General features: G+C 38.9%; 1 protein-coding gene and 1 long non-coding RNA gene across 2 annotated transcripts; both read right to left on the reverse strand.

Moving 5' to 3' along the window:
• Window positions 1–646: 646 nt before the first annotated feature.
• Window positions 647–2,257, reverse strand: LOC134538148 (uncharacterized). The gene is made up of 2 exons (XR_010076098.1): window positions 2,175–2,257; window positions 647–799 (listed from the first exon to the last, which is right to left on the reverse strand). It is a non-coding gene; the product is annotated as an uncharacterized LOC134538148 (long non-coding RNA).
• A 2,708-nt stretch (window positions 2,258–4,965) lies between these two features.
• Window positions 4,966–11,066, reverse strand: LOC134538149 (COP9 signalosome complex subunit 9). Its single transcript, XM_063379193.1, has 3 exons — window positions 10,871–11,066; window positions 6,452–6,524; window positions 4,966–5,128 (listed from the first exon to the last, which is right to left on the reverse strand). Exons 1-3 carry the CDS (start codon window positions 10,937–10,939, stop codon window positions 5,091–5,093), a joined length of 180 nt encoding a protein of 59 aa, XP_063235263.1. The 5' UTR covers window positions 10,940–11,066; the 3' UTR covers window positions 4,966–5,090.
• Window positions 11,067–26,994: the final 15,928 nt, after the last annotated feature.

Genomic DNA, 26,994 nt, shown 5'->3' on the forward strand with positions numbered 1-26,994 from the left:
CTTTTATGAAATAAATGTACAGTTTCAACCTTTCACCCGGATGTTTTTTTTTATCTACTCCACACTTCCTGATATGTTTTTTTTTATACAGCCCGTGCTAATAAGAAGAATCCAGAACTGGGGCGGGATCTGGTTAGGCTGTATTTTGGACTACAGCTGCCAGGGGTTTGTTTCATGAATTTCCATCGCGCTGAGCGGCCAATCATTCACCACCAATGGCTCAACTGACTCCGTATCATTATCAGAGAACATATCTATGTCCACTAACAAACAATTTTCTGCATTCTCATTCACGTGTTAATTCATGTAGGTCTGGCCCTCAGATCAGTTCCAAAAATAATATCTAACCTCGAAAAGAGTCAAGTTGGTCATCACTGTTCTAGAAATAAACATGTTAGACAAACATCACCAGTTTTGCCTCAAATGTTCCCACCTAAGGACAATTAAAAAAAGCAGTCATATCTACCCACTGAATTTTTTTCACTTTTTTTTTATAATTATTAATGCCAAAAACAGCGTGTGTATAGTAGAGCGAATGAGAAAACTTAAAAACGTAGAACAGCACAGACATTCGAATGATGCTTGTGTTCACTACCTGTGAACGGGATGTGCGAGGGTGTTTTTTTTTGTGCCAAAACACGAAAGGTTCAAGCTAGATATTTATTGACATAGTCCACTCAATGGCACGTGGTACCAAATTCCAATTATGGGCTTTCATTGAACTTTGGGAATGCTTGTACGTTGTGGACTTGCCATACTAACAGGCGACTTCACAATGTTGTCCTTCGCTGTCCATCGGCTGTGAAAACAAAGAATTTGGGCATTAACGACATGCATTCAAAAACAGACAACACCCACACAATATAAATAATAGTGATGGGCCGAGACTCGAAAATTCGAGTCGAGTCGAGCGAGTAGCATCAGCTCGGCTCGGCTCGGCATTCGAGTTTATTTTACTCGACGGGGCGAAACTCGAAAGGAAATTGGATAAAACTCGATGATAAAATATAATAAAATTGAATTACAATTCTTAATATCTCCTTACGTGACTTCAGCCGACACTAAAAATACGTACGTAAGACCGAAACACGTACTTAAAAACAATGACGACAATCGGCCATATTATTTATATTTTAGTTTCACATATTTTTTTTTTTTTTTTTTTATTATTACTTAACCTGCAATTGGGCTTTCACCCGGTGGCAAGAACTCCCACTCACTCCCCTCTCCCCCCCCCCCCTCCATCAGCTTTCTCCTCAGCTCCCTCCCATCCCTGACCTCCACCATTTCCTCCCCCAGCCCATTCCACTCCCTCCCCGTCCTCACCAGGAAGGTGTTCCGCCCTCTCTCTGTCCGCCTCCACACCCTCTGGAGCTTACATCTGTGGTCTCTTCGTCCTCTGTACTCCCCTCTATGTACTTTGCTTCCCAATTGCCCCCATCCCCCTTCCCCCTTCAGCACCTTGAACATCCTGACCAACCTTTCCACTCTTCTTCTCCTCTGTAACGTTTCCCACCCCAACTCCTTAATCATTTCCGTTGGGCTATGCAGTTTCCCATCCTGCCCCTCCCTCCTTCTCCACATTCCCATCACCCACCTAGCCGCTCTGCGCTGCACCCCTTCCAGCTCCTTCACCTCAGTCACCAGGTAGGGGTCCCAGACCGCCGCCGCATACTCCAACATTGGCCTGACCAATATGGAGTATGCCTTCTCCTTTGTCCTCCTCCCAGCTCCCTGCAGGGTCCTACCAAGCAACCCCAGCGCCTGCCTTCCCCTCCTGACCACCCCCTCTATGTGCTCCGCCCATCCTAGGTCATTTTTCAGTGTCACCCCCAGGTACTTATATCCTGCTGCCTCTCTTATCTCCTGCCCCTTCCAGTAATATACATTTCGTGTGACTTTCCTCCTCTTAGTAAATCTGACAACTTTTGTCTTACCAACATTCAAGGACATTCCATTTTTCTCCGTCCATTGCTCCAACCTTATCAAGTCCTCTGCTAAACATCCCCCTTCCCCCACAACCTCATACACTACACAGTCATCTGCAAATAGCCTCCATCTGGCTTTCATGCCCTCCCCCAGATCATTTATCATAATTGTGAACAACAGAGGCCCCAGCACACTCCCCTGTGGCACCCCCGACGTCACTTCCCCCTCCTCGGAGCTTTCCTCACCCACTCTCACTCTTTGTCTTCTATTCCTCAGGAAATCACCCACCCAGTTTACCACCCTTCCATCCCTCACCAGCAACTCAACCTTTTCCATTAACCTCCTATGGGGGACCTTATCAAACGCCTTTTCAAAATCTATAAAGATTGCCAACTTAACAGGTGTGACCACATAGCAAAGAAGACGAACACATTTTTAATAAACAAAACACAAATTAAATTTTATAATCTTAATATCGGCCCAAATATTACTTTTTTTTAGTAAATCCGTGCTACAATCGGCGCAACGTTACAATAATAAATTAACGGTAGCGTTATATTTGTGTTACAGAGCGCATGTTTGCGACTGATACGCCACCAATCACGAAATGGCAGTTAAAAAAAACAACTGCGCTCCACTAATTTTAGGAAGTGTAGGGTGGCGAACATGAATTTTTTTTCCGTGTTTGTTTACACTATTACGTTCGGCGAGAGTGCATTTTGTATAATTGTTTGCTATCCAAATTAAGTGGCAAGTTAAAATTAATTATGAAGTATAAAGTATTTTATAAAGTGAAAGTATTTTATAAAGTGTAACTATTTAATACAAATACAAAAGCATGGATTGGTTGGAAGTGCCAGCTTGCGATTGGCCGGCAACGTAACGGCGTTAGTGTTGTAGCAATAATCTTTAAATGTATTATATTTGTTATGGGAACGTTTATTGTAATGTTGCGTTAATTGTAGCACGGCCTTACACTTCCCATAAGTGAAAGTTTTCAAAAATGTTCTAATGATTGTGTGAAACGTAACCTAACCTTCGCGCCAACAAGCCTAAATTATATTCATTTTTTTATTGACTCGTGAATGCTGCAGGCCGCAGCTAACTCGTTCGGTCCAAAATAAGGTAAATATGTAGTTGAGCGGTATTTGCGAAAAAAAATGTTAAAAACTTAAAATACTTTAATTATATGCTCTTTAAATTCCTCTTTTCATTAAAGCCGGCAGATATAAGAAATTCCAAATACTTTATGAGATATCGAATTTTTTAATTTTCATAGTTGGGCGATATTTGTTAAATAAAATTTAAAAATTCTGAAAATACTTTAATTATATGCTCTTAAAATTCCTCTTTTCATTAAAGCCGGCAGATATAAGAAATTCCAAATACTTTAGGAGATATCAAATTTTTTTTAATTTTCATAGTTGGGCAATATTTGTTAAATAAAATTTAAAAATTCAAAAAATACTTTTTTCTATGCTCTATACCTCAATTATTGAATTGTATTATATCAGTTAAGAATTTATTCTAAATGAATTATTTGTATTAATACTTGTATTTTAAATATATTTGATTACGTGGGCCAGTCTAAGGACTCTTAGCAGTAAAGTGCAAATATTCAAGCTCAACTTAAGTGTCAAAGATTCAAATAAAAATTCAGACTCGAATCGACTCGACTTGAATTTATGATCTACAAACTCGACTCGAATCGACTCGAACTAATTATTGTATAATTCGACTCGACTCGACTCGACTTAAAAATTTGCAGGTTCGTACATCTCTAATAAATAATTTATATTAAATAAAAAAGTGACTGTAGGATTCAACTGGCCACAGCCAGTTGCAGTGGGACTCGAACAAGCTGTGACATTCGGATCACCTCAGCGTCCCAGATGTCTCACGGGGCGAGCCGATCTCGCTCGCTGTTGGCACGCTGGAACATCTCATCCCCTGTCATTGGCCTCGGTCCCTCGCTGACTCGTCTGCTTGCTCCTACTCGCTGGGCGAGTATCGCTCGCTCGTCCAGGGTGTTGCTCACTCGTCCAGGATTCAAACAAGCACTTAAGAGGCCACTCCAGTGTTTCAGGGGCACTACGCAACCTGCGTTAACCTCATGAGATTCAATGCTATTTTCATTAACTAATTAACTAATATAGATTTCGAAATGATGCTTTCTTGATATGTAAGACAACGGTGCTCTTATCAAAGCCCCTTTCTTCAAAATCGTGCATAAATTATGGTTCAAACCTAGACAATACACTTATGCATATTAGTAAAGATTAGTATAAAACCATAATTTATGCACGTTTTTGAAGAAAAGGGCTTTGATAAGAGCATCGTTGTCTTACATATAAAGCAAGCATCATTTCGAAGTCTATATTAGTTAATTATTTATAAGCAAAATGAAAATAGCATTTAATCTTAATATGTTAACGCGGGTTGCGTAGTGCCCCTGAAACACTGGAGTGGCCTCTTAAACCCTGCTGGCAATTTAATCTAGCCCAGTGTTTACTCGTTCCTTCAACGTTTCTTTACTTGTTACTCACCAAAACGGGTATTCACGCGTCGACTCAGGATTTCAATGTTTTCTTCTGGGATTAGAAGTTCTGAAAAGTTGTAAGGTCACAAGTTCACAGTTCTTGTTAATGCTACCCACTTCTCTTCTCGCTAATGCTCTCTGTAAGCTGTAGCATCGTAGATGTGGCAACGTGATATATTACGATCATTAACTTGGAACGCTAGCTAGCCTGTTCCACCCGAGATGTGTGCTGGGAATTCGCTACAGGTAAATATTTTAACAAACTTATTTGTACTAACAACAGGGCACTACTAAAATAGTTTCAGTTTTCGGAACAAAAGAAAAATTGCTTCCGGTGACTGTTGGACTAGTGAGGGTGGAAACTCTCCAGCAAAAATGTCACCCTGATAAATTAAATACAAATAACATTCTTTGAATTATTACGTTCCATTATCTCAATCAGTTGAGGAAAGGCAACATCTGTATTGCTAATGAAAAAAAACAAATTTACAACGTAATTTTGTTTCAAACACTGTAATTTACATTAGGCTCACTTCACAATATACAGTCCATTACAATAAAATAATTTTGTACTGTCCATTCAGCTAACATTGTCACATCAGTCCAATGTCATTCCACTCAGTTACTGGAGATCATCATCATCATACAGGTCATCAAAATCTGAAACAAAAGAAAAAAATAAGGCTGTATTTATTATTGCCTTATTGGTACTGTAATACATACATGATACTATGCAGGTGTAGTATTGAATCACTATTTTAGACTTTTCTAGGGGCAAAAAAAAAAAATTGTGAAGTAAATGGAGAGTCAATTGAAGAGAAATATTAAAATTTAAAGTTATAACATTGCATATTATTCAAATAACATATAAATGTACGTTCTGGGCTTTAAGGGACTTGCCTAGTGAAGGGTGTATTTGTGTTGGTGAGGCGGGATCACGAGTGTGACGCGATACTTCCTGGTGCTCCTAGCACCGTGTCGCCTCCGAACTGGCGATCAGACTTCGCAGAAATGAAGATGAAGATAATGCAAGTCCCTTGAGTGCTTTTAAAAAAATCTCTACAGGATGTTTCATGACTAAAAATTATTCTTAAAAAAAAATGCATTTCACCATTTTCACTCTTAAAAATAAAGTTTTAAAATGAAATACAGAAACAGAACTACTCAGCCACTTGAAATTCTTGAGAAGTTTTCATATTGAATGATTTTTTTTATGATGCTAAGCATCCTGTACGTATTCCTGGCAGGGTTGACTGATTCTAACTACAATGGCTTAAACCATGGTTTAAATCAAGTGATTTTTATAAAAAAAAAAAATTAATGTATTTTTTAATAGAATTTTAATGTAAGGTCTAATTCCACTCCGATATCAACAATAGTTTGCTCATTAACGATTCTTGTGATTTACTGGAAAATAATAATTATATACTAATCAAGATATTATCATTTAAATTATCTGAATAAGTTGTAAATTATACCCTGCTAAATACTCTTCTAAAATTAAATTAATCATGTAGTCAAAATTGTAAAAAAAAAAATATAAGTATATTTATTTATTTATTATTTTTAAAAAATTCAGAATCCGTGGGGAACACCCTTTCTATAGAGAATCCTCCTCCTGTGGGGAAATACACTTTCTTTGAGAAGTCCCAATCAGATTTGCAGATTTGCTAGATTTCCGTTCTTTAATGTTATATTTTTTCTGGTTCAACGTGAGTGGCAGAAAGTGGGATGTTGTATGGCTTTCGTTTGAACATGCTGAGAACCAAAATAACTGATTTAATAAATAAAATTAAAAAAAGTTTAAACCAAATAAACCAGGTTGTTTAGGTTCTTTTTAAAACCCTAGTTTTTTTCCAACACTGGTTCCTGGATGTTCCCTTCAAGGCCGGCCGTATAAACAACACCAAGTGCAAATGAAAGAGAATACACAAAATACACATGGCCTTCAAATTTGTTCAGCTTCAAAACGATAATACTAACCATTAAAGAAATCAGCATGAACAGCTTTCTCATTGGCAGCAAGATCCATCAAAAGACGGCAGGAACCTTCTGCCTGTAATGATACATAATTTTTATTAACATAGGTGCTGTACGCAGTAATAATCTTTATTACGTTAGTGTATTGATGAATAACAAATACTTGACACCTAACTAGGTGAGGAATTGCACATTGACCTGGTATAGATAAAAAACACCATGGAAGAATCAACTCCAGTGAACAAGGGGGGGAAAAAACCAAGAACACTTTCATGTGAATCACCAATTGGGCTCACTTACATATACATAGCATTGTAGTAGGCAAACACACTGGTGACAATACGTATGATGAACAAAGCTACGAATCTGTGAAATCAAGTTCTCCAAGTGTGAATCAGCCGAAAGAAACATAATGCTGAAAGATCATGCAAAATAAGGTAGAGACTAGGAGAAGAAAATATTTAAAATTAGCTGTAAATGGAACGGACAGCCTTTGACTGAAATAATTATCTTTTTTTTTGAGTCAGCACTCTTTCATTAGACATTCTTGGGTTCAGCGAATTCTTTAACCTGAAACCAACCCAGCCGCTACTCTTGGGATAGTCTGGGGTATATTCAGGTGTTTATTGATGTGATATCGGAGACTTTTCATGTGAATACGTCTTATGAATCAGGATGCCGGTTTGAAAAGTGGAGTGTAACGAAAATAGAACAGATTTTTAAACATTATAAAATACAAACCGAGCTTAGTGTATTTGAGTTGCGCACATATATATGTGTTTATAGGTAAGGTAAGGGTTTACAAATACACCATTATAAACAGTTTTTGTATATTTTCATGTCACTATGAGTAATAGGCAAATTTCTAAAATGTTCGATTCCGGGTGACTCATCTACTTTGAGAGAAGACATTGCTCACAAACGTTAACCAATTTTAATGGAATGAAATTAATTTCATGCAGAAAAAGGTGAAACGCTATTTTAAAATCACGTCTGAAAAGTATTAAAAAAGTTTACGCAATAACAAATGTGGGGCAAAATTTCAAATATTATTGCGAAAAAATTAAAATGCTGAGGCATATGGTGAATTCATACAATCAGAATTGAAACGAACAATGATTAGAAGAACGAACAGTTTGTGACGATTCCAAAAAGGTGCCAAGCAGACCAGATGGGAGAGGAAGAAAACTCAGATGGCAGACATGTTCGATATCAACTGCGCAACACAGGTGGCAACAGCCAGGACTCTGGGCAACTCATACCATCATCCAGTGTTATAACGAGCGATGAGATGCCCACCAGAGCTGCCGTCTGTGACACACCTTTTGTCCAACAAAGACGATCAAGTGTATTTGTTTCGTTCATTCAGTGATATTGTTCTTATTGCCATGAGGGATTACAGTAATTATGGTAATAAAAACATTTAACTAAAGCCGTGGCCACACACAAAGCTACACTATGTACACAATATTCGCTGCACCAGGCGGCCAGACAGACAGTCCGGTTCGCAACGTCGGAGTCTCGCATGCCGTGGGATTACAGTGATGATTCCGACGATGATGATATTCTGCTGGCTCTCGCAGTATGTGAACGTAAAAAGGAACGGGCTCATGAATTTAATTTATAAACAAAAGATTTTGAACAATTTCATCATTTTATGAAGCAGTTGCTTGCGAGGACGAAACCAAATTTATGGATCTTTTCAGAATGAATACAACCCAGTTTGATAGCATCCCCTTGGAATCAAATACCAGGCATTGTCCTGCATATCCTGCCTTCTGTATTCTTCCATTGATTTATTCCATAAGCATGGATATTTTCGTAATTTTTCAATTAACTTTTCCGTCGACTTGACTATTTAAAGCACAATACTGAGAAAAATTAAACTTCATGAAAACCGAAGGCAGAAGTACAACACAATTTTGTGCGAAAACACATTTCTTTTTTACTATCTGCGAATGCGCGAAGTCAGTGGCATTTAGAAAAATAGCCGAGAACCACAGACACACCCGGCAACGTCGCCAGGATCGACATCACAGCGAACACAGCGAGAACATCTCAGTGTGGCCAGTGACACCAGAAATTCAGTTGACTATGTTTTACTCTCGTAGTGAACATTGCAAAAATAGTGATATTAACGCCCTGTGTGGCCGAAGCTTAAGACTACAATAATAATAATAATATTACATAATCATATTGGTTTCATGTTTTTTATATAAATATATAATTAAGTTATATCAGAAATAAAATTAGTATTGTAATTATAAACAGTTGATTAGAACTACTGTATTTTTCGGAACACCCCAGTTACAAGTTTGCCGAGTTAATCTGTAAGGGTCCGTGTCCGCATGCATGCCATTGTAGATACTTCGTTCCGTGAGATACGTCTCCGTCTAGGTGATCCGTCTCCGCTTCCGTGTCGTAGAACGGGCCTAAGAATGAAATAGTGGTAGAAGCTACTACCTTGTTAACGTGTTGCTACTAATAATTAATTAATTGGTTGAATGGTTATCGGCTTCCGCCTACAACCAGCACTAGATGCCTTCTCTTAAGGCCTTGGCAGAATGAACAGTGCTGATGGCAATGCTGATGGCTGCTAGCTGCTGATTGGTGGCAGAATCAGCCAATGAAACAGGCAAATGCGATGCTGATGGCAGATCCCAAATTCACTAGGCACATCACGGCCGATGGCTGATGGACAGATCGCCGCATGAGCGGTAGAATCGGCAGTCATGTTGTAATTTTGTCTGTCAGTTGTTTGTTTGCAAACTTTGACGCTCGTGTTATCTGCTGTGATGAAAAAAATCATGTAGACCTTTGTCAAAAATTCGAGATTTTTGTTGCTGTTTTAATTTGCTTTAATATAGAATAAAATCACTGTCTAATTCCTTTTACTTACAAGTTTTTCTTATAATACTTTGTTTCATGTCAGTTTAACATGTGTACTTTAGTTTGAATTAATATAACGGGAGGGAATTCTCATAAGAGTAGGTCTTTCAAATTGATAATTATATTTGCGGAATTATATTTAATAAAAGGTTGCGCAAAATAAAATCATTATCGTAAAAATATTAATAGCAGAACTCAGCAACAACAGACCAGAAAAGTCGTTTTCGCGGCAAAACGATGAATAATGAAGTGATTGTCGTCTTTTGTTCATATAAACATTAAGAACATTTAAAACAAGGAATAATGTTAACACATTTAAGTTGCATTACGATTTATCTTATTCTGTAGGTTCCCATTTGACAGCATATTTTAATGTAAACAAACGTCCACGTCTGCTGAAAATCATATGAAATTTGTTGCGCCCAAGCCAAAACATAAACACAGTTTACTGCGCATGCGCGAACGCACAGTTTTCAAAATACATTACAATTGGTTGCTGGTGGTTGTCACGTGATGGCTGGTGTGCTGACCAGCCATGAAAAGATGAAGTTGGCCGAACTTGGCCAGCCATTAGCCATCAGCCACATTCGAATGCTGGTGGTGACGTAGTAGTGAAACAAATGGCCAATCAGAGTTCACCAGACTGAGCTGAACTTAGCTCTATCCTGCGGCTCTATCCGGCCGCCCGGGACTGAGAGCTTGGAACAACAACAGCCTAAGTCATTCCACGCAAATACGGCAATTACCATCCAAGTTTTAATTGTTTTCCAAGAGAATGAGCAGTCATAACGTTGAAGCAGTTACAAGGTGACATAAATACATCTGTTTACTATAAATAAAAATTAAATTTACTGTGTAAACCAACGTACAGGTTGTCCCAAGGACTCTGAAAGCCACCAAAATGTTGTTTTATGTTGCGTATTTCACAAATGAAGATGACCCAAAATCCTCCAAGAGATATACAGACCAAAATAATATATAGGGATGTTCATACAGGTGTCCTTAATAAAAAATAAAAAAATTTGGAAGAAATTACAACGTATCCGTTGCACCAGGGCCTCTTAGGGTGTCCAAAGTGTGGTTTTCAAGGTATTTAACAGAAAACTATTTTTTTTTCGAAACTTTGGCCTACACGTAACGCCACGGCAGGTACATAGGACCTTTCCTCTATGATCCTTCTAACAAAAAAATATTAATTTCCAGAGGTAACCCCCGTACGAGATTCTCCAGGGCCTCCTAGGGACTCCAAAGTGTGTTTTTTTACGAACTTATCACAAACATTATTTTTTTACATCAGTTTCACCAGCCATCAGCATTGCCATCAGCACTGTTCATTCTGCCAGGGCCTTTAGTCGAATACTTTTAATATCACATCATCAACCAAATATCCGTACGTAGATTAACACCTTTGCCTTAATCGGGACTCGAACCCAGAACCCCTTGCACCGTAAGCCGGTGTGCATCCGACTACATCACGGAGGTCGGCAATATTGCTACTTTGTGGGGCTATAATTCCCAACCACGAAAACATACCTCTTCCATCTCTGCGTAGGGCCCAGCCCCTTCCGGGAACATTTCATCGACGGCAATAGTGGGTTTCATGATAAAAGAGAAGCTAACCTCGTTTAGTACAGATCAATGCTAGTCAAATCTGACAAGTTAGTAACTTGTGAATCAACGAGTTGTGAATGTAAACACTACAGCTAACTCAAAACAAGTCAAAGATTAATGACGAGAGACGTCACTGTATGGACGCGTGTTATTAAAACTTTTGACAATCGATAGTATGAAACTATCGTTAGTCACGACTGATTTGAAAATCTTTCGTTTAAATTAGACGTAATAGTTGTATTTGCTCGTTCCAAGGCAATAGGTGTGTTATGTTTATTGGTGTTTATTAGTAACTAAATTTAGTCGGTCACTTTGAGCTACATTTTCATGATTATACTTTTTGATGATGCTATCTCACAAATCCATGTAGGTAAATTTTGAAAATAAAATGTTTGGTTGAATAATGTTTATAAAAAATACTCACTCCATTAGCAAGTTCACGTTCGCAGTTAGAGTTAGGGCGCGGTTACACGGGAGTCTGAACTACTTCAGGTGAACATGTTCAGCTGTTGAGTGCGGTTACACACAGTCAGAACATGTTTCGTTCGAGGCCATTTCCCATTTAACTTAAACAGGTTGGCAAAGTAGTTCCAGAGATTAGAGAAGTTACAGATGGAGCATAAGCTCTGAAAAGTGAGGCCAGTTTGTTCACGTAAGAAGATGGCGGCCATTTGTTTCCACAGTAATATCAAATAGTAATAAACACAGTTATCAAACTAGAAATAGATGTGATTTACATTTAATCACACATAGAACAAAACTATTTTCACAAGGACCCTACTACAGTAGTATCAAACTAATTAATAAATTACCAATTGAAATTAAGGAAATTGTCCATTTAAATAGGTTTAAACAAGAACTAAAGAAATATTTGGTAAAAAAAAAAATCCTTTTATTCAGTTGAAGAATACCTTAGGGTATAAGCATATTAATATGTTGGTTTTTGTATTTCAGCAAGTATGGTGGTTAGGATGTATCAGCAACCTAAATAATATTGCCAAGACAAAGATTGTAGTATCCAGGAGTGTGGTTATGTTTTGTATTTAAGATTTGTGTTTGTCTATATGTTTTAATTTTTTGTTTGTATTTTGTATATTGACAACTCCCTTCTTCAGTGGCGTAGCCAGGATTTGCGTATGGGGGGTGTTAAGAAGCATGCGGCCCCCCCCCCCCCCCCGTATTAAAGCGGGGGGTCCGGGGGTCCTCCCCCGGGAAAATTTGGATTTTAAGGTGTAAAATAGTGCTATTTTAGCAGTTTTCGGTACTTAAATTTAAATATTGTAATGGTAAAAATTTTATTAATTTTAATAGGAAATTTGTTTGAGTGATGAATAAGAAATTAATTAAAGATTTGGTGCTAAGGGGGGGGTTCGAACCCCTAAAACCCCCCCCTGGCTACGCCCCTGGGTGAAAGTACAAATCTTTATCGTATCTTCACTTCTTGAAGACACGTGTGTAGCAATAAATTAAGAAAAAAAAAACCTTAATTTCAACATAAAAATTTAAGACACTTCATTTTTTCGCAACCCTCACCTTGGTAATTGTTCCGTATCACGTATCCAAGTTTATCCCTTGATACTGTTGGCATTATCATGTATGATTTATCCGGTGGCACATGATGCTTACTGTTTTAATTAATGTTAAAACAGCAAGCATCATTACCACAGGATCAATGTATTCAGGATCATGCCATTTATTAGTATCAAGGGATAGACTTGGATACGCAATACGAAATTTTTACCCACACCTCCCTCACGACCTAAAAATAAAATTCATACAAAACATTTAGACTAATTAAAGTACATAAGCAGCAAGTTTGAGCAGAATTTGAGACTCATTGACATTTAGAACAGTACCTACCTAAGTATTTATGTATTGTGTGCTTGTCCTCAATGTGCGACTACACACTACCTAAAAAGAGGAAATTCTGTAGGGCATGAAAACAAAATGCTCATCACTATTTTAATTACACAAAACTTTTATTTTGTTTCGTTTTAATAATTTACACATACCTAGTTTCGTCAAGCGGAAACTTAAAGTAAAGTTAATTATTATTATCTCTTCTCTTGTTGTAGCAGTAGTTAACACAACACGTAGCTGAATCAGACATGTTTCATAACAGTGATTTATAAAGCAGTTCATGAAATCATTGATATTATTTAACGAGATTACTATTTCAACATGATTGAAACAAAATTTCCTTAGAAATTTTTTATTAACCTAATATCACTTAATTCAACGCCGACGCCATTAATTATGGTGTTGATGGATAAACAAGTGGTTCAACGTGCCTACGAAAACTCGTTTATTTTTATTTACGTAAATATATTATTTTCATTTCAACAATATCGATTTATGCCATAAATTTGATAAAATGTTTAAACAAAAGTAATAATTATTTAATCAACGTGGTATTTTGATTATAATATTTTTGTGCTCAGATGTTGGATAAAGCTGTATAGCAACTAGAAAAATGCGTTTGCTATACCCTATGAAGTGTCCCCCCCCCCCCCCCCCCCCCCCCCCCGCTCCATATACACACGTATTCTGTAACGAGAATGCTGATACCTTGACAAGAGTCTAGCGACAGCAATGCTACCCTCCTGCAACTGGCCGCAAATGCCGATCCTTTCCGAAGTTAGCCGATCGGGAGCGCCTACCCCCTGGATGTTTTTTATTTTTAAGCGCGCGTTTTTTCTCTCCAGTATAAAAATGCCACATAGACTGTTTAGTGGATGGTTGGTTATATTAGGTAAGTATAGCTGCATTAAAATTACTGTAAAATCATTTTATGGTTGCTTAGCAAATAACTTTTTAATATGTAGCTCTCCAGCGCTAGGAAACAGTTTACATGATTTCACAGTATCTTTAATGTAGCTATCCTAACCAAATCAACCGTCCACAAAGTTTTAAAGTATTTATAATGTAGCTAACCTAACCTAATTGACCATTAGTTATCATGTCCTTACCTGAAAATTACAATTTAATTAATAAATATACTTTTATTTGCATTCATTATTCAAATATATTTATTACTTTTGAAATGTTACGTGATCGTATTTATTTTTACAAGTACAAAAAAAGTTCGTACCTGCCGGGATTCGAACCGTCAACCTTACATTTAGATGATAGCGCCGCTGAGCGGCCCCGGAACGAGCGTAAGCGGTGCGGCAGTTGCAGGAAGGTAGTATTGCTGTCGCTAGACTCTTCTATACCTTGTCGCTCCCTGGGACCGCTACTGCTCTGATACAAAGTATCAAAGATTACTGTATAAGTTACAGGTTAGAACAGAAACCGATACTTGCTGTAACAACTAGTGATGGGTCGTTCGTGAACGATTCGTTCAAAAAGAACGAATCTTTGAGAGAACGAAATCTTGCGATTCGTTCGCGATGTAAAGAACCGGCTCTTTGAGAGCCGGTACCTTGAAAGATTCGGAAGAACGAAAACGCGGAGAGAACGAGAGAACGAGATGAGAGAACCGGCCACGCGCCCGGTCTGATTCGTTCGTGAAATGATTCATGACGTCAGGAGTCTGAAGAATTAGTAATCACAGCGTGCGCATGTTCACAAGAGCAAACGATAACTGATCAAATAAAATAGGGTAACATGAAAAGTATCTATACCTGAAAATTTCAACTGTTAAGTAATGGTTTAAAATTGCTTTTTCACATTCACATACACAAATTTGGAAGAAAAAAAACTAAAAAAAAAAAAAAACGTATGAATTAAAAAATAACAGGGAAAGTAACTACAAATGTTCACACTTACCATTTTTGGGTTAATTAATGTACTTCATTTGTTTCTCTTCATACTGAATCGCAGTAGTAGTATTAGATTTTTGTCTTTTTTCTCTAAATGTGTTGGTCTACATGTAAACACTTTACTGTCACTAGAGTGTAAATAGCCTATATATTAATATTTGTAACTTAAAAAGTAATAAAATATAAATAATATTGTTTCATATACGCAACTGTGATTCACTGGCTACGGAAAGCAATGTTCAAATTCAAATACAAAAACACGTACGTAATACTCTAAAGGAAGAACGAGTTACGACACCTGATTAGAGAGGCAGATCCCATACACAGAAAAGAACGAATTGACCGAGATGAACGAATCGTCCTGAACGAATCATTTCACGGAACTGATCCAAAAGAACCGATTCGGTCAAAAGATCTGTTCTGCCCATCGCTAGTAACAACCCAATTCCAGGTTTTAGAAGCAACGGATACATGTTCGTTAACATTCCGATCTAAAATTAGCGCGGAATCTAAAAGTACTTATTATTATTATGAGGGTTTAATGTGTTACAAATCAATTTTCGGCCAGTAATTAATAAAGTTCTTTTCTACATTTGTTCGTGTTAAAATATTACATATTGTTATTCTTTTGGATGTTTTGCATTTACAATGTTACTTACATGGCTAACAAACGTACTTACGTCGATACTTAATAGTCTTCATAAATATTTACAATCATAACATATATTAAAATAACTATAATACATTGTCTGTTAATATTCACAACTGCCATCTGGTACCGAGTAGTGGCACTACAATGACCATGATGAAATGTTGCGACACGGATTGGAATGTGACCCGGGTTTTTCTTTAAATAAAGAGCAGATACAACGTCAAAACACAGCTATAAATTATGGTAGTTATAATTTGTTATAAACAAAAATGTTGTATTACTTTCAGCTCTCAATATTTAATATGTAGAATTTATTGAAAAGATCTTTGATGATTAGACTAATTTTAAACAATACTAATATTACTATCTTAGTCTACACCCTTATCATCATATAAACTCAGGAATTTTCCTTACGTAAACAATGAACCGGTAATTATTGTTTCAAAATAGGATATATATATATATATATACAGGGGCGGAGCCAGGGGGGGGGTTTAGGGGTTCAAACCCCCCCCCCCCCCCCCCTTAGCACCAAATAATTAATTAATTTCTTATTAATCACTCAAACAAATTTCATATTAAAAATTAATAAAACTTTTACCATTAAAATATTTAAATTTAAGTACCGAAAACAGCTAAAATAGCACTATTTTACACCTTAAAATCCAAATTTTCCCGGGGGAGGACCCCCGGACCAAACGCTTTAATACGGGGGGTGGGGGGCCATGCTTCTTAACACCCCCCATACACAAATCCTGGCTACGCCACTGTATATATATAAATTATGTTTTGATGTATAAACTCAACAACATCTATTGCCGGATAATGTATTTTATTTTCACCACAACTAAATACAAACCACTAACACACACCGCCATCTTGCTAGACTCCTTGTTTGTTTTTTATATATATATATGTATATATATTGCAGGTTAAATAGTAAATTGGAACAGTTTTCAGTCGTTCAGGCAAATTCAGTCTTCTTCAGTTTGCAGTCGTCCGGGTTCTCGTGTTCGAGACCAGGCGTGTATCCTAGCGGGAAATTGGCTCTTATTGAAATTACATTCTGGGAGGGCGCCAGGTTAGCACAGCGGCTAATCAAATGTGGGTCTTGTGGGTGTGTTGCCCCTATGTGGCCCGCTAGGACCGTCGGCAGAGTTCGTGGTTGGAGGGGCCCCTAGCTGGTGTAGGGATGCTCAATTCAATAACACACATGAACTCGAGATTTAGATGGTCGTTGGCACATCGCGCTCGGAGGGTGCGGAGTGGCCTTTTAATTAGCTGAATGAATTACAGTCGCAAATTACACATACATGTCGTCGTCCGTCCGAAGGCCATAAAGCCCGGCCTCCACCCGCCAGTATTAAACCCCGCTAACGGAACGCAACCCTAGACCAGGTCACGTGAGTCAAGCCAGCCGTCGACGTCGGTAAGTGTTTAAATAGATTACGCCCATATGCCAACTCCACCAAACAGCTATTATGCTTCGTTAATTACTGGGAGGAATTAAGTGATTTTTAATTATCAAAACAACCCTTAAGAGTGAAAGTGCGTCGTAGGGGTGCAGCGGTTTTCCCTGTGGGAAACCGCAATTAATAAACGTTCGGAACATCCCTTGCGGCCTTCCGCCAATAATTAACAACAGCATAAATCAACCTAATTAACCTCCCCGTTTTCACCTGCAAATAGCCACTGGAGTAGTCAACAAGTGACAGACATTCTCCAGCTTGACTTTCTATTTTCAAATATTATTAATCTCAATTTTATTATGTATTATTATTATAGGCCTTCCGCCAACTAATTCAGACAGATGTCATTAAGTTACGAGGGTTCTAGAAATCATAATGTCTAATTATAATTATAAATTTGGAATAACGGCACATTAGAAAGTTCGGCGCGTCATGACGCTTCCTCCCCCCCCCCCCCCCCCCCCCACCTAAGACGGCACAAAGAGGCAGTAGAGTTTTACTCACGGGCCGGGGTGGACACGTGATCCCGCGGGGAGACTTCAACTTTTGTGCTACTGATTTCTTCATACTGGTAAATAATAAATATTATAATTCATTAAACCTCTTTTTTCCTCTCCCCGCGTGCCCCCGTGCCCTTTTCCGGTGCAGGGCTTAACCCGGCCGCATTAATTTTTGCTCGTCGCGCAACAACGGTTCGCGACGCAGTCACCTTACGGTCCGGGCCGACTCCCGCGAACAGAACTTAATTTAATTCGTCGAGCAGACGCCTGCCGGCTACAAACGTAAAGACTTTTCTCTTAATATTACCTTCGTGGGCCCGCGACTCACACAGGTGAGCCCGGGCACGAAGCTAATTCCAGTTTATCACGGGAGTGGCCGTTAACCCACTCAAACTCTTCGAGGACCCCCAAGCCCATGTAGGGATCTTATTTGCAAGTGCCGCAACGTAACACGTAATTAATTATTCAGTGCGAGTGTGTGTAGTGTTAGCATATTTGTCCAGTGTAATTGTATAACTTGTGCCCATCCACACTTTGTGAGATGCGGGATTAAAAACCAGCACCTAATTAACGTGTTCTTTATTTCATAGACGCCCCCTGAACAGTTAGGAAACAGTCCTCTACACTGTTTAGGGCCAGTGCGTATTAAAAGCAGGAACTCCCTTCCACCACCAACAGCCGCCGATCCTAGTGGAACACGCAGGGGCAAAAACCCACGACCACCTCGGTTAATACTCAAATTAACCTGGCGCCCGCCGGAGATTTCATTAAGAGCCACTCAAACCACTAGGACCGCCCCGAGTCTCGATCGCGAGACCGCGGGTGACGGCATTCATTACACTTGTATTACACTCGCACTTCGCACTAAGAATTACCCTACTAAAATTACAATTAGTTCAATATGACTGCTCTGACGCACTGTCACTATTTAAACCCTCAGGCCAGTCGAGTTTAAGGGGGAGGTTGATTGGAGATGGCCAATCCCGAAAATTGCTAACTTGGTGGCGCCGCCCGAATTCACCTGTGTGAATCGCGGCCCGCAGTTAAATCAGTTATAAAGTTTACACTTAGCTGTCGTCGGCGCCTGTGCACTCGACCGTAGTGAAAGTTCCTTGGTAGCGGGAGTCGGCCGGTGCCATAAGTTGAACTGCCCCGTTTAATTTCTTGCCCAGGGAGTTTATAATTAAGCGGCTGAGTTAGGCCCTACACCATAAAAAAGACCGGGGATGCACTGTGAGTTAATATAACATAGAAAAAGGTTTGGGTTGAATGACTGTATTTACTAGAAGTACGGTTCGGTGTCGACAAAGGATGATGGCTCCCCGTGGTACGCACGTCCGCCCTGGTCCGCGAGTCGCACAGTACTGGCATTTGCTCTTGGCGCGAGGGAAGTTCTCGGCATTCTCAAGCGCCAAAGTTGCTAAAGTTCCGTTATTCGGAAATTATTTTAATAACAACAAGCTAAGAGCAGCTCTAAATCTACACATTAAATATTAATAACTAATCTGATTTAAAGATACTCTTTAATAATTAGGGTTCGTAAAATTACGTAAATTAAGTTTAAATATTAAAAGTCACACCAGAGACTGTTCGTTGCTTGCTCTAGTGGCTAGTCACACATAAGAAAACAGGGAGGTAATATCTACGTTAACACAACACTATAATTAATTAAGGCTGAAGGCCGCAATGAGGCACTCACAAACTGATAAATTCACACGTGAGCAGTGGCGTAGCCAGGATTTGTGTATGAGGGGCGTTAAGAAGCATGCCGCCGCCGCCCCCCCCGTATTAAAGGCGGGGGGGTCCGGGGGTCCTCCCCCGGGAAAATTGGGATTTTAAGGTGTAAAATAGTGCTATTTTAGCCATTTTCGGTACTTAAATTTAAATATTGTAATGGTAAAAATTGCATTAATTTTAATATTAAATTTGTTTGAGTGATGAATAAGAAATAAATTAAAGATTTAGCTAAGGGGGGGGGGGGGGGGTTGAACTCCTAAACCCCCTCCCCCCTGGCTACGCCCCTGCACGTGAGTGTTAATTATACTCCAGGATATCAGTCATCAAAGTTACGAATGGTTTTCCACCTAATTTAATACTGTCACACCGGGCACTTCTCAGTACAGACATTCTAACATTAAAAAAAAAAAGAACATCAGCATTGGACCATAGATGACAAGAGAGCATAGATACATATACAATATTGATGTTACACTCAACACTCCTCCCCAATGATTATGTTTTTTTTTCTTTTTTTTTTTCTTTTTTTTTTTTCGAATGTAACAGTATATACAAAAACAGAACTTACATTTTCCACTTGACATTTTCATGATACAATTCTTTTAATATTAACCTTATATAATGTCATAACATATGACTAATACAATCCTAACTCCTTCAACAATACTCTAAATACCTCAGCAGTTAGTGGCTTAGTTAAAATGTCAGCTAGCTGGTCTTTTGTGTTAACATATTTAAGCACCACCTCTTTTCCTTCAACTTTGTGTTTTACAAAATTCATTTTTACGTCTATGTGTTTCAGACGTTTTTGATCCCACCTGCTCACTGCTTTTATGGTACTAATGTTGTCTTCATACACTATCATAGTATCACACTTAATATTTATTTCATTTAGTATCTTTTTAATCCAACACCCTTCCATCACAGATTCACATAGTGCTACAAACTCAGCTTCAGTAGTGCTCAAGGCAACTGTTGACTGTTTCCTTGAACGCCACACTACTGTATTATTATAAACCTTAAAAACATATCCTGAAATTGATTTTCTGTCTTGTTCCCTCGCAAAGTCAGCATCAGCATACCCTACTAAAGGGTAATTTTTTTCAGTTTTATTGTAACGCAATTTATAATGAAGTGTGCCCTTAAGGTACCTTAGCACCCGTTTCAGGCTGTTCCACAATAGTTCACTGGGTTTTGATTGAAAACGTCCTAGGTAAGACACTGCAGCTGTTATATCAGGTCTAGACCCAACTGAGGCAAACATCAGAGAACCAATACATGACCTGCACTTGACTTCTAGCCTCATATCAATCATTTCAGATTCTGACAATTTACAATTAACCTCCATGGGTGTCTGCACCGACCTGCTTTCATACATTCCGAACAATTTTAATACATTCTTTAAATAGTCCCTCTGGTCAAGTACCAAACCATCTCTCTCTTTACAAATATTAATACCTAAATATCTCAAATTTTCACAACCCATGTCTTTCATTTTAAACTCTGAGCTCAAAATTTTCTTAACCCACGTTATTTTTTCCATTGTATTACTTAGAATTAATATGTCATCAACATACAAAAGAATGTAAACATCTACATTCACATATAAGCAATAGTCATTTTCAGAACGTTTAAACCCGTGATCTGTAACAAACTTTGAAAATCTCTCATACCAGCACTTGGGAGACCTCCTAAGACCATGCATATATTTCTTAAGTCTGAGAACACAATTCTGGTTTACTTCTATTCCTACCGGAGGTTCTAAATACACTTCCTCCTTTATTTCACCATACAAAAAGGCTGCTCTTACATCCATTTGATGTATGTGATAATCACGTTGAACTGCAATTGACAACAATATCCTCAGAGTTTGTAATTTCAACACTGGTGAATAACTATCCTCTAATAAGCCTTCTTGTTGGAACCCCCTTGCTACTAAACGAGCCTTGTACAGACATGAATCACCAAATATCTTTTTTGAAAAAATCCACTTAGTATCAATAGGTTTAATTCCCTCAGGTTTTTGAACTACTTCCCAAGTCTGATTATCTTCTAATACACTGATTTCTTCTTTTATTGCATTATACCACTGATCACTATCCTCCATGTTACCTACATCCTCATACCTCAACGGTATGTTATCCTGATATGAAGTACACATAGCAAACAAAATTTCATCCTCACTGTCTGAAAAATATTCTACATAATTATCAAATCGTTTGGGTCTAACTACTGCCCTTTTTCCTAAACCTCTTGCATTCGATTTGTCCATACCTGTATGTTCCTCACTCTGTTGAACCTCTTTATTTACATCCATACCTACGCCGTTATCTACATGTGTCCAGTCCCTGTTAGGTAATTCATGAATTTCTGATTGTGTTTTTTTTAGTCTCTGGTACTAAGTTAGGTATACTCTCATCAAATATCACATTCCTTCCAATTGTTATTTTCCTCTGCTCTTTATCCCACAGGCGGTAACCTCTTTGGCCATAGCCAACCATTACTAACTTCTGTGCTTTAGGGTCTAATTTTGATCGTGTTTCTTTTGGAATGTGATTAAATGCACTACTACCAAATACCCTGAGTTTACTTAAGTTAGGTTTTTTACCTTCCCACAATTCAAAAGGTGTTTTGCTATGAACTGAGGTTGGACTTCTATTTGTGGCATGAGCTGCAAAATAAATCGCTTCTCCCCACATATCTTTAGGCAAAGTAGATTCAACCAAGCAAGTTCTTGCTTTGTCAACTAAGGTTCTATTGAACCTCTCTGCCACTCCGTTTAATTGGGGATTGTAGGGTACAGTGAACACCATCCTAATACCCTTACTACTACAAAACCTTTTAAATTCTTGATTAGCATATTCTCCTCCATTGTCAGATATCAATTTCAAGATATCTGCACCAAAATGTTTGGTTGCATAATAGAAAAAATCTTTGAATTTTTCCAGTACCTCACTCTTATTTTTTATCAAGTAAATTACAACAAAATGTGTGTAATCATCAATGAATGTAACAAAGTAATTACATCCATCCCAAGATGTTGGGCTAATAGGACCACACACATCAGTATGGATTATTTCTAATGGTTTGACTGCCCTATCATATTTTCCTTTATAAGGTAGTTTAGACATTTTCCCTAAGATACAAGGTTCACACATTGCGTTGAAACTATCTACATTTGCTATATCATTTAAACCATCAACCAAATTATGTTTCCACAACAGTTTCAAATTTGAATATCCTAAGTGCCCAAGGCGTCTATGCCATAAATTAACCGATTCAGTTTCATTGACATTCCCCTTTTGAGTACATGAATAGTTTGTCTCTGGACCATCCAATATCATCTCAACTGTATATAGTGAGCCTTGCTTACAACCAAACAAGATCAACTTGTTGTGCAAAAAAATCCTTACACAGCCCTTATCAAATAACACTTTCATACCTTTTTCTTCCAATTTTGAAACTGACAGCAAGTTTTTTCTGACCTCAGGGACATGATACACATTTGTGATAGTACAATAAATTGGATCATTATTATAGTTGTAACCACATACCTTTACATTCCCAATACCAACAGCTTCCAATTCGACTCCATTTTTAGCAGCACATATTCGTCTTGGTGCACTTAGCTCTATGTAATCTGAAAAAAACCCTTTCTCTCCCACAATATGAACTGAACTTCCCGAATCAACACAAAAAACAATTTTACTACCTTCCTTTTGTTCACTTTCATTTCTAAACTCATCTGCCAAAAACACCACTCGACTTGAATCACTATCTTCTTCTGCGATGTATGATCTAGCTGGCCCACCTCTTCTTGCGCCAGAGAACCTGCCTTTACTTGTTGCTCTTCCAAAGCTGTAGTTGCTGCTGTAATTTCTGCCTGTTGTTTGCTTCGCTCCTCGGGATGACCCCTCTGTCGGTTGTACTGCATCTGGACTTCTGTAACTTGATCCTCGTAACTTCACACGACACTGGTATTGTTTATGGCCCTTTTTCCACATGAATAGCAGAAAAAGGCATAACCTCCAGTTTCATTCTCTTCACCTCCACTTTTCTTCCGTTTCTCCTCCTCCCCTAGGAGGCGATCCTTGACCAAGTTCATGGTTAGGTTTTCCATAACCTCTAATGCAGTGACTATACTTGTATAGGATTTAGGCATTGAGAGTAAAATATAGTTTACTTTTTCTTCTTCCGACAGTACACTACCAGCGTCTTTCAATTTGGAGTAAACTTCTTCCATTTGTACGAAATGTTCCATGAGCGAATTTCGTTCATTATATTTCATTGTATTCAATTGTCGGCGCAAGAAAAGTTTACTTCGCACTCCTTTTTTCTTGAAATTGTCCTCCAAGTTTTTAAACATGGCGAATGTGGAGTTTTCATTGCGTAAATATTCTAAGTGGCTATCCGCAACAGCTGCTATCAAAATAGCTTGTGCCCGAGCCTCGGCTGCTTGATTTTTGTCATCCGCTGCAAACCGATCATCTTCAATTGCCTTCGCCACGCCATTTTTTCTCAATATACTCTTGACCCTAAATTCCCAAGCAGAAAAATTTTCTCCTGCAAATGGAACTATACAGTATTTCTCTCGCGATAACATAATGCATTGAAGCCGCAGTAACCACGCTCTGCTACCACTGTTAATTATACTCCAGGATATCAGTCATCAAAGTTACGAATGGTTTTCCACCTAATTTAATACTGTCACACCGGGCACTTCTCAGTACAGATATTCTAACATTAAAAAAAAAAGAACATCAGCATTGGACCATAGATGACAAGAGAGCATAGATACATATACAATATTGATGTTACACTCAACAGTGAGTGACTCGGGCACTCCTGCGTCGCAATTTCCTTGGGCGGGGGTTTTAATTCATAGTGGCGTTACTATGAAATTAGGTCTGATTTTTAATGAATTTGGGTCTAGGGGCAGTATTCCAAGAGGTTTGAGTAAGGTAGCGAAAATACGCTGCCTTGTTGAGCAACTGCCGTACCCTAACTCTCGGGTCATATTCCAAAACGTGTCCTAACTGAACCCCTGTAAGGTATCAGATCGGCAGCCGTTTTAATAAACGAGGACTTGTGCGAGGCTATAAACAGTTGTACTTCGTGGAATTTATCGTTATTTAAACTTATTTTTTAAAACTATGGAATTATAATGTGAAATAAAGTATTTAATTTTGGTTGTACAATAATAAACGATGAATTTTTGGCCATATTTATGTTTGCTAATTTTTAAGATATTAAGGGGGGAAATTGTAATCGTAAAAGTTCCGTTAAAGTTCATTAAAAAGGAATATATATATATATATATATATATATATATATATATATATATATATATATATATATATACATACACACACATACAGTTATGGATCTAATCAACAACAGATAGGACACCTAAAATCAGTGACCTAAAAATAAGGGACTGGCCGTGTCCTATTGTGCTCTTGGAATATGGTTAGGGTACAGGTATTACATATTCAACACTTTGATGCCGCCGTCGGTGCTCCCTCTGAGAGCACAGGCCGCTATGTGTCCTCAACACCTGAGTCAGTGCTAGTGCAACGAACACGCCCGCGCATGTGCCTTAGTGCAGCGCCTCGAACGGCGTGATGTCAGTCACGGCCATCTAAACGCTCAAAGCGCCCGGCCGGGTGTGGCAATGCGCATCAGGTATCTATTCATTTAACAAACAGAAAGTAAAACTTTTAATAAGTATAAAAATTGTCTTTAATTAATTAATGGTTGTGTCAAATATTTCCGCTCACAAAACTGGCCGGCATCGCCTTCCCGCGCTCCGTCGTTTTTCCCGCGAGTTTTCCTCCCCTCCCTGGCCCGGTTGCCAGGGAGAGGAGTCAGTCGCCATCCAGCACTCACCAGGGCCGGCAGCCCCGCGCACGGGGAGCATCCAGTTTTCGCGCCAGTTTCCACGTTTAGCATCAATAGGTAATTATCTCCGAATCTTCTTTCAACAGCTCCCCGGTCAGCCCTAACCGGCCGTACGTCATGACGTGTGGTCCTTAGATAAAGTGTGCAACCCGACCACAGGTCTTTCAACGTAATACTTAATCCTGTGTTTTAAGGCGGCCCGCCGAGGCGCCTGCGCCTCACGCTATAAAACCTCCCTACGGAGAATTATAACTTTGCCCACGCAGGGCGGCATTGCGCCAAATGCGTAACTAAACTTACGAACGCTTCAACCCCTGGGACGTGCAACGGACGTGAACGAGAGACCACGTTGGGTCCCGTCGCGCCCGTTCCCAGTTTAAACGTGTCTCACGCCACTGTGAGAACCAATCTCGCATCACGTGATCATTAGAAGTCCGGGTACCGAACCCACCTCGAGTCCGGGACGTACTCATAATTATTTAGTGTTACTTGCCGTGCTAGGATTAGTGTGTGTCGTCATCATCACATCCATGTATAAGTCAGTGTTAATTGTAAACCCGCACAGACAGTAGCAGATTCACGTAGTAAGTGTATCATGAACTATCACGTGCTATGCTCCAGACTTGCCGCGCCACGCGCCGCCATCACCGTAACTCAGGTTAGCCTGCACCCCTCGTTGGAGTAGTCCTCGGAACACCGTGAGATGTAATCAGTGCCGCCATTCGAGGGCCGTATAGGCGGAGTGAAGGTTGACGACGATACGGCCAGTCACGTGCCAGTGCCTTGTGTGATGTTCTGTAACGTGTGCTACCGGAATAAAACAATCAAAGTTACGTGTGTATTTCACTAATACGGCGTCCTGGGAGGCCATAACAGCCCGGGAGGTCCTTTGTCGACGCGTCCCTGCCTGCTGCCGCGAGGCCAGGAACCCCGCCCTTGAGACCGAATTTCCTTTATATCATTTTAATTAACGTAACTTCAGGACAGGCAGCGGGGACGGTGTCAGTTTTATTCTATATTTTATTGTTAAGAACTGAAATATTTCCATTAAAGCACAAAGAGTTTTCTTTGAAACTCTTATTACACGCTTTATATTAGCTTCACCTGTATGTTTGTATGTTTGTATGTTTGTAACCGACTCCTTTGGGTGCGATTTTGACCCACTTTAAACGGCCAGATTTCATTTAAACTTTGTTGATTTATCGAGGACCGATGACAAAACACTAATTTTATAAAATTATTCCATTATTCAATTTGCAAAATAAGATTTTAGTCAATTTATATAATTTCAGGCTTTTTTTATATCGCGCCAAAGACAAACTGAAATAAAAGAGTTCGCACATTGTAAAGAAAACCATTTCGCACATGTGCGAACTCTTTTCTTTCAGTTTGTCTTTGGCGCAATATAAACAAAGCCTACTAAATATTCTGACATTTAATTAAATTAAAAGTGTGAGTGGGTTATGATTATTGTGAACAATATACTTTCTTGAAGAGAATATTATTACACGCTTTATATTTTAGCTTCACCTGTATGTTTGTATGTTTGTATGTTTGTAACGACTCCTTTGGGTGCGATTTTGACCCACTTTAAACGGCCAGATTTCATTCAAACTTTGTATATTAATCGAGGACCGATGACAAAACAATAATTTTATTACTTTAACCCGAAAAGTGAATAAGGAGGGGGGGGGGGGTACATAGGAACAAATAACCCTACTTTTTTGCTATGGGCAATAACTATGCTTTTTGTATGTCCATGAGTCTGGGACTGGCCCTTCCATTGTGTTTTCGTGTGTGTGTGAGGGGGGGGGGGGGATTCGAAACACTGAAATTTAAAAAAATTCAAAAATTTATTCTCTTTCGAGCTCTTCCGAGCAATTCGTGGTCTTCAACCTCTCAACCCTCCCCCACCACCCCAGGGGAAAGGTCCTTTGCCCCCGAGTTTTCGAAATTTGGTACAATGAAAGTACTTCATTTTGACGTGCATCCAGGGCTTTCGCGCACCATAAGACTTTTGGGG

The sequence above is a fragment of the Bacillus rossius genome, chromosome 13, assembly GCF_032445375.1.
Source record: "Bacillus rossius redtenbacheri isolate Brsri chromosome 13, Brsri_v3, whole genome shotgun sequence".
Taxonomy (NCBI): Eukaryota; Metazoa; Arthropoda; class Insecta; order Phasmatodea; family Bacillidae; genus Bacillus; species Bacillus rossius.